The 12,166-nt window shown below is 36.3% G+C and overlaps 2 protein-coding genes across 2 annotated transcripts; both read right to left on the minus strand.

Annotated features, from left to right (window-relative positions):
- Positions 1 to 919: 919 nt before the first annotated feature.
- On the minus strand, positions 920 to 4,867 carry LOC138403530 (uncharacterized). Its single transcript, XM_069504474.1, has 6 exons — positions 4,625 to 4,867; positions 4,312 to 4,409; positions 4,054 to 4,201; positions 3,514 to 3,606; positions 2,594 to 2,751; positions 920 to 1,171 (listed from the first exon to the last, which is right to left on the minus strand). Exons 1-6 carry the CDS (start codon positions 4,689 to 4,691, stop codon positions 971 to 973), a joined length of 765 nt encoding a protein of 254 aa, XP_069360575.1. The 5' UTR covers positions 4,692 to 4,867; the 3' UTR covers positions 920 to 970.
- A 532-nt stretch (positions 4,868 to 5,399) lies between these two features.
- Positions 5,400 to 11,003, minus strand: LOC117990167 (uncharacterized). Its single transcript, XM_069505083.1, has 9 exons — positions 10,969 to 11,003; positions 10,229 to 10,719; positions 9,982 to 10,150; positions 9,610 to 9,854; positions 8,554 to 8,894; positions 7,690 to 7,753; positions 6,204 to 6,539; positions 5,953 to 6,121; positions 5,400 to 5,571 (listed from the first exon to the last, which is right to left on the minus strand). The coding sequence occupies exons 1-9, from the start codon at positions 11,001 to 11,003 to the stop codon at positions 5,400 to 5,402; spliced, it is 2,022 nt and encodes a 673-aa protein (XP_069361184.1).
- Between the last annotated feature and the right edge of the window lie 1,163 nt (positions 11,004 to 12,166).

Below are 12,166 nucleotides of genomic sequence, written 5' to 3' on the forward strand. Positions count from 1 at the left end.
TTATTTCATGACTTGTGTTCATTTTAATATTCATAATTTAATAAGCTACTATGCAAAATACATTGGAATCACATAATATAGAACCACCAATATTCTTACAAGATCTTACCAATATATCGATTTTCTTTTCAAGAAATGGAAATCGATAATGATATTCTTAAATTATATCGATACCTTTTGGCACTTCGAACATCTCTATCCGGAAGCCGCCGCCGCATTGACAAAATACGACAAAATTTGACAGTAGCTTGACAGTGACAACGATAACTTACTTTTTTAATCGGCGTTACTGATCTGGATTCTTAGTCGGACGTTTATTTTCATTTTTTTTTTAATTTACAAAATTAACTCCAGATTTTTGATTTTAAAAATTGACTAATGGTTACGACCTGTTACGTAGGTTACGATGGTTAAGACGTGTAAAAAAGCAATTCAAATATTTTTGTACTAGTTACCTATATACTCATAGATTAATTTATTATTGGTCTCGCTCCGCTCTACTATGTATACTTATCTAGGGTCATCAAAAACCCCAAAGCAATTAAAGTAAATTATTTTGTGTTAAATCATTCTAAATTATTGTACATAAAAATATATAGAAGTACCTAGTTAACTAGTTAGTTAGTAATAAGTTTACTATTAAGTATTACTATAGTAATATCCTATCTCTTTTCACATAAAATTCATGGAAAGACTCGTCTCGTAGTGATTAGGGCTCCTTTACATCTTAGTATTTTGAAATGTGCCTAGTAAAGAATTTTGACTTAGGTAATTAGGTAGGTACCTAGGTACCTAGTTAGTTACCTACCTACCTACTTAGAACTCAGTTGAAATAAAAATAAAAGAGTGAATGAATTTACGTAATTAACATTTAATAATTAATTATTATTCTTAAACAATAATTATTAGAAATGCACAGTTGTTTGTTATACCTACAGTACCTAAATTATAAAATAGTTACTTATAAAACTTAAATGTATTTGATACTATTGTTAAATAAGGATATTTCCGTTGTCTCTTCCTTTTGACTAACAGGATCGTACACATCACTATCCACTTGACCAGGTTCTGGTGAAGTAACTCCAGGTAATAAGCCATTTGAATCCGAGCCACCAGGTTTGGTCAAACTAACACCTCCTGTTCCCATATCCATGCAGTCGAAATGTAGAATCTAAAATAAACAATTTTTATTAGGAAGGTACACGTCATCATGATCAACCCATCGCCGGCTCACTACAGATCACGGGTCTCCTCTCATAGTGAGAAGGGTTTTGGCCATAGTCTACCACGCTGGCCATGTGCGGATTGATAGACTTCACACACCTTTGAGAACCTTATGGACAACTCTCAGGCATACAGGTTTCCTAACGATGTTTTCCTTCACCGTTAAAGCAAGTGATATTTAATTAATTAAAACGCACATAACTCCGAAAAGTTAGAGGTGCGTGCTCCTGTGGTAGCACGGAGTATGAATGAAACGGCTGCTCACATATTTACAAGATATAATTCCGGATAAACACAATTAATTTAAAACACAAACTGGTTGTCTCCGACCAGACGAAATCAAGAAAGCTGGAGCTCGGTGCTCGACAGTGATGTGTCGGTCTTGGTATCTGAGGAGCGAATGTGGCCCCTGGATTTCGCCCAGGGCCGCAGGATTTTCGAATCGCTCCGTATTCAAATTTCCGTTCTAAGTGGCAGCTGCGATGTGAAATGTCTTCTTTACAGCTGCCAGTCTTAGAAGAGGCCGCATGCCTCTACACTCCGATCTCCGATTAAAAGGCGGCCGTCCTAACCACTAGGGCTAGGCTATCACAGCTTATTATAGGTAGGTGTCACAGTAGGCATCAATAGCTCAACAGTCAGTAACAGACGTTGGGAATTGTTGGGTAATAAGCTTCACTTCTGCCGGGTGTCCCACGTAACCTGAGGCCTTTATGCCTATTGTGTTAATGGATATTCTTATAAGGACGTGTCAGGTCATGTGTGCCAATATCAAGCCGGATGGTCTGTGGCCAGCGTTATCTAATGTGTAAGTACCTACTACAGTCCGACAAGGCTATTATGGCACTTGAATGACATTGACAGGGGGGCGCTGTTGGAGAACAAAGGCTTAAGCGAGGTTTAGATTAGCAACAAAACTTGCCGCAAGTCACAAATGTATGTACATGCATAATATTTCTTGTAGTGTAAACAATTCTGCAAGTACTTGCGGAATAACTTTCAAGAAGTTCTTGCTAGTCTAAACCTCGCCTTAGACTATTCAAACAAGAACAAAGGGGACACTTGACTGCAACGTTAGTTCCGATTTTCGCCACGCGCCAAAAAAGCCTTGTCGCACTGTAACATGGTAGGTACCAGGTACCAGCATGCAAAATAGCCACGGATCATTGACTTACTGTACCTACACTACTAATTTTTAATCCTAAAATAATAGCAATAAATAGTCAATAAATATTGATAGCGTGACCCGTGGTACGTGACAGATCGAGATGGCAATCGGCGTAACCCCGCACACCCGTACAGCCCCTGCGCTAACCCGGTGCGGCATAGCGCGGGTGGCGGTGATATTACATAATTTAAAAACACATACCACTATCGGTGCCATGTCGATTCTAGTATCCATATCCATACAAACGTGCAGCCTTTGATCTACTACGTTGATATCGAATAATCTCACACACATGTCAACTAAGCCAGGTGGTAAATATGGAACTGGTATAGGCACGCAGAAAGGTGGTGGATTCCGAGCTGAAAAGAACGCCGTTATACTTATTATTTTTCTAAAAAATTATATGAAATGTGCACAATTCATACCCTGTAGATTGGTTCGAAAGTTAAACTTCCCGGCCAGTGTTACTTACTGTCCAGAAAAGTAAGTATGGAATTTTATTTATGGACAGTAGGGTAACATTACCTACTACAGCTGTCCAGGAAAGTAAGTTTAAATTTGGAATAATGTTTGTTCCATATCGGATTTTTTACAGCGCTGCGAGCGTCATTCGGAGCAAAAGTTTAAAAAGTTAGAACTTAGAATTTTTTTGTCTTCATATTAAAAGGCGCGAATCGATTGTTCGTTTTAAATTATTTAGTAAAAACATGTTACCTACTAGATAAAATGAGTTCAAGTGACATTAGTAGTATGGAATTTAATTGCACACCTTATTTGAGAGAGGAGGCCGAATTAGCAAAATACATAGGTAGTATACTATATACTTTTTTTAATAAATTATTTGTTTCATTTTTTAGAAAAGCACTATACGCCTCGACCGGGAGTGCCTTTCGGGCCTCGTGCTATGGACGTTCTCGCCAAGGCTCGGCCGTCTAACTCACACTCGACCAGAAAAAGCTTACTTCCCGGTCTCGTGCACTAATGTACTTTTAATGACAGTTGTTTCATGTAAGTAGTCAAGTAGGTGACCAGGCAAATTAGTTTGAAATAATTAGCAGAACAAGACTTTTGACTAGCAGAACATTTTAGGATGTAGATGAACCCGAAATGTGTTTACTCACTCGAAAAGGAATCCTTACGCATGCTTGCATTATTCATGACAACTTCGAAATCGATGGTAGACTGTTGAGAGTCGTATGTTAAAATACCGCATGCTGAAAATTAAAGGTACCCATTAGGTACATATTGCGTTTTCCAATCCGAACTTGGCCAGCTTGGTCTTCTCTCAAAATGAGAAGGGATTGACCATAAACAGTACTTAAACACTTCTCGTTCTAAGAGGAGACCTGTGCTCAGTAGTGAGCCCGGGATCGAACCCCGACCTGCCGAATATGAGGCGGACGTCCTAACCACAAGACCATTACGGCTGACACACACAATGAGTCTCAGCTATTTTTCTTTTTTTTAAATAAAATTAGTGTAATGTGATGAGCGCAATCTTGTTCATATCCAATCCTTGAATTATTGAATGGAATAACTTAATTATCCTATTCTTTTAATTAATTTAGGTACCTAAGTATACCTAACTAATTTATTTATTTATACTGAAAACTTTGTTGGAACATCATAGAACTACGCAAAGCATGATTATCCTTACTTACTTTGTCTATCCCAATCGAGGGCTTGCACTCGAATACCGGTACAGCATTTGCAACGCATGCCTTCGCATTTGCACGGTCCGCCTCTAAACGGTAATCGAAGTAGCCATCCGGGCTTGTACCACGGCCTGGGCATCATGGCCCGTATTGTCTGAAAAATAGAGACGAATATTTAATGAAACCATTTTACCTTTATCTAGTGCTGAACGATCGTTAGGTAATTTTTACTAAAAAACAGCCCTAAAATCATCAACATTTTACCTTATTGGTTTCCAAATCATAGTATACAGAAAAATCTGTAACGTCCATTGCATTATCCTCTTTTATACTCTCGAAAAAATATTGCTCAGAAGAAACACCTAAGAATCATAAACAGTCAGTAAATATGACGAAATTTGCGATAGGTAAGTAAATATGTGGGTAAGACAGTTCTTCTAGACTAGTATTATTGGCAAAAGAAAATAAAGTTAGAGTTATGGAGGGTAAAGAAAATTCGTTTTACTTAGAAAAGATTAATACACCCAAGTACTAAATAATTTCTAATTGGAAAATAAATACATCACATAAAACTTACCACTAATGCCAATCATTACAGCACAAATACCAAAAAACAATAACATCTTCGCCACTTTCAATTTCATATTTCCAAGTTCGTATTGTCCCGTACCTATTATGTTGCGGTCTCAAGGGACACTATCGAAATGACAACACGCGGGTAAGTTACGTCAACTCATAGATTGCGATTCAATAGTTTTTATTTGTATGCAAGATATACGATGCACGAACGACAACTGGCTTGCGGGACTTTCTAGAGAAACTCCTGCGTATACAGACGCACCACCACTGATCGTCATTAAATATCCATTTTTGCTGGAGTGGACAGACCATTTTCTCTTTCGTTTAGAAAACGTACTTATAGGAGAGACAGTAATGGGAAATAAATGACTACAAGGTTCGATCTGGCCATTATATTTCATCCAAAGCTACAATCTATAGTCGATCATTAGTCAATCGTATAAATCAGACACGAGCCCTTTTGATCAAAGTCTTCGAATGAGGCCATGAGGCTAGCTTTCTTTGCTGCCAGTAGTATTGACATGACAATACATTAAATTAAAAGCTAGGGAACGGAGATCAGAGTGATGTATTAAAACATATTCCAAGTTTGTTTGATATTTTCCAACCACATAAAATTTTGCAAAAAATTCTCATAATTGTACAAACCTACTTAAGTAATTATTCGAATTGACGATCATAAATGGCGATGGACCGTATCGTTTACAAAATTAGTAATAAATAATCTTATGAGATGTTATCTTAAATATCATAACTAAATAAATTAATTAATATTAATCTTCATCGAATATTTCTAAGAGTGACCGCACTATATTAGACTCGTCATATTCTTCTATGTCGTCTTCCCCTGCGTCAATAACAGCGTCAACTCCGCCTTGGGGATTAGGAACTGTTATTCCACCATTTTCTTCAGGGCTCACCATAGCTATGCCATTTGCACCCATACTATATGAAACAAACAAAATCATTAATTATTGTATACCCGTTATGCAATTTTAACCCCATCAATTGGTTTCTTGAGTTTATTCCCGAAATTTGTTCGAAAAATGCTTCTTTTTAATAAACTACAAAAAATAGTAAGTAGGTAAGTAATTAATTTGATATGTAATATTACAGTGTTTTTCTCATAAGTCTGTTTCAGTACAGATCCATGCTACCTTAAGTATATTAAAAATTACAATACCGCTTAGGTCCTGACTTCTTCTCCTGTTTTATACTTAAGTTGCATCATCATCACCATTAATCAATACATCGCCGGCCCACTACTGAGCACGGGGGTCTCCTCTACGAATGACAAGGGTTAAGTCGCATGTTGATAATACTTACCGTAAGCAATCAAATGCAAAGTTAAACAATTGGAGCGATCGCCATTTTCCGTTCATTGCTAAACAAAAGTGAAAGTTCCTTCCGGGAAAGAATACGTTATAAAATTGCGCGCAAACTTTTAAATTCGTCAATCTTGGTGGATTTATGCATATCGGTCTTGGGTTTTTTCCTGTAAACACGTAACAACTTTTATTAAGTAATTAAATAACAATAAATGTTTCTTCATTCAAAGTAATGCGTATCTTACATACCTGAAATAGAATTTTCGTAAAGAATTCTATCATTGAAAGACATCGCAACATCAAAAGCAAAGTCGCCTGGATGATAAGTGACCTTCATGCAAGCTTTTTGATTGAACAAATCCATCAGAAAGCCCGTGCAACATTTGCAAACGCCAAGATTACATGTGCATCTTCTTGATGACGTCGAGTTTTGTTCTTCGCCTCCCTGATTTTGTCTTGCATAGGGGGAAATATTTGAGATACGCCTCCAGTTTAATCGGTCGAGCAACAGTAAGGGACTGTCTGGTAATTCGATGCCAATTAGCCTATCAAAGCTGGTAGTATTCACATTATTGAAGGTTAGTACTGTAAAGAAGTATAATTATTTTTGTATATCTAAATATATAAAAGGAAAAGGTGACTGACTGATCTATCAACGCATAGCTCAAACTGCTGGACGGATCGGGCTGAAAATTTTCACGCAGACAGATAATAATTATTATGACGCAGACATCCGCTAAGAAAGGATTTTTAAAAATTCGACCACTAAGGGGGTGAAATAGGGGTTGGAAATTTTTGTAGTCCACGCGGACGAAGTCGAACGCATAAGCTAAATATACATACCTTTTACGTGTTTTAATAAAATATTAGGTACCTACTTATAGTACGTAAAAATTACTTCCCACGCGCCATTTTAACTCTACAGGACCTTTATTCTTAGTATTTCAGTAACTTTCATGTCAAAAGTACGATTCAATAAAATTCAGGACTAAAATCGTACCTACTTTTGACATGGACACAAAAGTTAAAATAGCGCGTGAGAAGTGATTTTTTGCGTATTAAGTACATATATCTACTTATTCAAAAAATTACAGTACTACTTTTTTTTAAAGAATATTAGCCATGTTAAATGACTAATATTCCCCTTTCCTCTCCAACTAAGCGTCAAACTTGTGCTAGGAGTAGGTACGACAATAATAGTGCAACGGGCGGGGTTTGAACCGTCGACCTTTCGGCTTTCAGTCCACTCCTTTACCCGTTGAGCTATTGAGGCTCTATTATAAACCAATTATAAACCAATTCCATCCGCATTCTAACATGCACTACATAAGTATATAAAATATAATGCGCTTGAATGACTCATATTATTATATTGAAAATAAATCGCAGTAATAAAAAATAAACATTCAAAAGTGCGAAAATTTCACAAATGGCTCACCGTTTCCACAAACAGGGCTAAAGAACAATGTCACTTCAACAAATATAAAAAACTTGATGTACATTTCTATAGTCTAATGCAACGAAGCTACGCCAATGCCGGTTGTGCGAGTAATACAGTCGGCCCAATTCGCCTTAACTTTGAACCGGTTCAATGGTGATAGCGAGATCTGATCATCACGGGATTTACCACTTTCACATAATGAGCTTGTTTATATGCGTTTATGTTTTGTTTAATCTTTTAATTTTTCCTTACACGTTCGTTCCGGTTATATCAAGCCACTCTACGAATGTTTACCTTTTACATCCGTTTTTATATGCCCCGACACACTGTTGAGAAACTTCCCGCAAAGGCTTTGTACCTTCTCGACACAAGGATCATAGAAATAAAATATTAATAAATTATTTTTAAACTATAGTTAAATAAATAAACTACTAGTCTATTGAATTACATTACAATATTTTATTATTATCAATAGCGTTTGCATCTCCAATAGCGTTTAATGGCCCGCCACCTCCTCCAAAGATCCCCCTTGGGGAACTCCAAACAATCCGTTTCCATTACTACCACCGATCAGTGTTTGACCAGCTGCATCTAAGATGGTTCCATCGTTGTTAGTATTGCCACTTCCGAATAAGTACACTGGTTTTGTACTCGAAAACGTTGGTTTTAATTTTAAACCAAATTCCATCTTGAAACAAACAAAATAACTGTTTAAATATATTTCATAATAGAAAAAATAGAAAAATTGTTTTAAGTGTTAGTTTGAACGTATTTAATATATATTTGATTTTAATAAAATCTTACCCAAAACACCTAAACGAAGCTGAGTAAATAGGGCAATTATCAATATCTGCAACAATATCTAGACAAGCGAATGCATTTGCACTTCAGGAGAAATCTTTGCACAAACTCTGACAAATGGGGCTCTCCTGGGATTAAAGCAAATTGGCGGGGGATTACTAGCTGAAATGTCAAATTTTAATGAAGTAGTGATGTTTCCTTGAGAAAAGTTTGAGGCAATGAAAAGAACAAGAATCAAGTGAATTGTTACCTGAAACTCTACGCCGGAGTACAGTGTTATTGTTCATAGTCTGTTAATCTAACATCGAATACAAAATCTTCCGATGCAAGAGATATATTATTTCCGCATCTTATTACTTGAACAGTTACTTCTGGGACTAGATGTTCTGAGAGTCCCTGTTGAAGAACTGGCGATGGAGAAATTGTAGTCACAGGTGTCCCTGTTACCGAAGTAACAGGCTTGTCGTATATCAAAGTGCTGTCTTCAGATACGCTGACATCTGCAGTGCCATCATTCACAACATTTTCAATTTCATTTTCTTCGACTTCATTTTCTTGCTCTGCAGCCACATATGGTGTAGGCCCAGTTACAGGAGATTTAAGAACTAGTGTTGGATTTAAAGCTTGCTGCCAAAGTGCTTGTGGCTCTTGAATATTTAAAATGCTGTAAGGCCTATCAGTCGTAGTTATAAATTTGCCTGAAATATTATTAGTTAAAGGTAAATCAGGTTATATATATTTCTGTATGAGTAAACACTTTAATAGTTTATTTTGTTTTACGGATAACAATACGTACCATGTCTAGCAAAACAAAGTATACTAATTAATATTGACAGCAATGTAAGATGAAAAGTCATTGTAAAATAATTCACAATTACTTTTACAACTGCTTCACCTGTCTTACAAGTTAAAATTGTTGGTGAAACATGAAACTACAATCTATTTAACTGCTTTACAGTTACAAAGTTCCTAGTCTGGCTTGAGCTGCACAGCCAATCAACATGGCAAACAAGTTAATAAATAATAATATACGGCCTGGAGAAAGTAGGTAGGTCACTTTAAATGGCAGCATCTATTCCTACTTTCGGAATTGGGAACGCAAGTTGAATATAAGTTGCTATTAGTGACTTTGATAGAGGCTTTTATAAATAAATAGGCACGTTTGTTCCAGTTATATCAAGCTACTCCATGAATTTTTATGTTTTACATTCGTTATTTATATATACCCCGACACACTGGTGAGAAAGTTTCCGCAAAAACCTTTGTTCCTTCTCTTAAATGACACAAAGATCGCGAAAAGAAATCTTTAATAAATTATTTTTAAATTACAGTTAAATAAATAAATTACTAAGACTAACAGTCTAATTAATTACACTACAACATTTTTCTTATTGTCAATATCAAATTCTCTTCATTGTATTAGATCCCCCACTGCATCTCCAATAGCGTCAAATGGCCCGCCACCTCCCCCAAAAAGTCCCCCTTGGGGAACTCCAAACAGTCCATTTCCATTACCACCACCAGTAAGTATTTGACCAGCGGCATTTAAGATGGTTCCATCATTGTTAGTATTGCCACTTCCAAATAAGTTCACTGGTTTTGGACCCGAAGATACTGGTTTCGGTTTTAAACCAGTTTGTACACCAGACAATCCCAATCTTGAAATAAACAAAATAACTGTTTAGATAGATGCCATACGTAGAAAAGAGTATAAAAATTATATTAAGTAATAGACTAAACTGATTCTTACATAAATACTTATACATTCAATTTTAATAATCTTACCCAAAACATCTAAACGAAGCCGAGTAAACAGGGAAACTAGCAATATCTGCATTAATGTCTAGACAAGCGAATGCATTTCCATTTCTGATTCGAATGTTGCTAATTTCTGCACAAACTCTGACAAATGGGGCTCTCCTGGGATTAAAGCAAATTGGCGGGGGATCGCTAGCTGAAATATTAAATTTTAATGATAATTTCATTGAAGTAGTTAGTAATGTTTGCAAATACTTAAGAAGTGAATTGTTACCTGACACTCTACGCCGGACGACTGTATTATTATTCATAGTTAATTTAACATCGAATACAAAATCTTCCGGTACAAAAGATATATTTCCGCAAGCTTTCATTCTGAAGCGTTCCATCATCGCTCCTGTACAGCATCCACACTGACCATCGTTACACGTACAAGGGAATCTTATTACTTGGCCAGTTACTTCTTGCACTGGTTGTTCTGGAAGTCCATCTTGAAGAACTGGTGATGGAGAAACTGTAGTCACAGGTGCCACTGTTACTGAAGTAACTGGCTCATCGTTTATCAAAGTGTTGTCTACAGATACGCTAACTTCAGTGCCATCATTCACTACATTTTCAATTTCATTTTCTTCGACTTCATTTTCTTCCTCTGCTGCCACATGTATAGGCACAGTAATAGTTACAGGAGACTTAAGAACCGGTGTTGGATTTAAAGCTTGCTGCCAAAGTGCTTGTGGCACTTTAACATTTAAAATGCCGTAAGGCCTATCAATTTTGGTTATAAATTCGCCTGAAATATTATTAGGTATAGTTAGAAAGCGTTAAACAATATATATTTCTGCATGAGTAAGCACTTCAATATTGTATTCTGTTTTTACGGATAACAATACGTACCATGCCTAGCAAAACAAAAGGAATGAAAGTGTATACTAATTAATATTGACAGCAGTTTAAGGTGTAAAGACATTGTATATTAATTCACAATTACTTTTACAACAGCTTCGCCTGGCTTACCAGTTGAAATTGTTGGTGAAGCATGAAACTACCATCTATTTAACTGCTGTCCAGTTACAAAGTTCCTAGCCTGGCTTGAGCTGCACGGCCAATGAGCATGGTAAACAAGTTTTAAATTTTAATGTTCGGTCTGGAGAAAGTAGTCACTTTAAATGGCAGTATCGATTCCTACTTTCAGAATTGGGAACGCAAGTTGAATGTAAGTTACTATTAGTGACTTTGTTGTAGACTTATATAAATAAACAGGCAGTTACCAAAACAGATTCATCACTTCCGAAAATTATGCAAACGATTGCGGATATTTAAATGCTCATGAAGTTTGTTATGAAACTCTTGTAGGATATCGTTAGAAGCGGTAAAATGGCGATCGGATATTTGTAAAGCAGTAATTTTTCAAGCGGAAGGGCTTCTCATTCCTACTGGTTTTGACTACTACATCTCTATAGTTATTTTATTCTTACATGAAAAACTTATTTAACTAGGGTATGAAATGGGCACTAAGACATCTATTTTTCCTTAAATTCATTGATATTGTAAGCAAACCAGTTATTACTTTTTAAACATATTAACAAGTAATATTTATTATTGACATAGAGCTTATTCATCGTCATTCAATCCTATGCCTTCCCTCTGGGGCAACGGACATATTCCACTTTATTTAAAGCCGATCATTGGATGCCTGATGAATCCGTGAAAATACGGATATAAAAAATATTTACGTCATTAATTATGTCATAAACTTTCTGACTACTTTGGAACGTGTTTTCGGGGACTCGGATCGGATGAGAGTATAACCGCCCTTAGGCAAAGTAAACTACCTTAGGCTTCAACTTGCCCCATTTTTTTGCTTATTAAGTAATTGCAGACATGTCGTAGATACATACATACACATACATACTTTTTCAAAAACCAAAGTGTCAATTTTGTGAAAAATTTCATTACAAGTTATCCCTTGACTGCGATCTCACCTAGTTGTAAGTAATAATGCAGTCTAAGATGGAAACATTCTAACTTGGAAGGGGTATAGGTATGTCAGTTTTATTTAACCCATACAGCTACATCTTCAGTTTCTACACGGCATAGTTCCAGAACGGTAAATTACTATTGGCGGTACGGCTTTGCAGGTGGAAGCCTCCCACTAGACTAGACCAAAGGGTGCTTGTGTACTCATCCGTATTCAGTTCGTATCCGTGATTCT

Source organism: Maniola hyperantus, chromosome 2 (assembly GCF_902806685.2).
Source record: "Maniola hyperantus chromosome 2, iAphHyp1.2, whole genome shotgun sequence".
In the NCBI taxonomy this organism is placed as follows: Eukaryota; Metazoa; Arthropoda; class Insecta; order Lepidoptera; family Nymphalidae; genus Maniola; species Maniola hyperantus.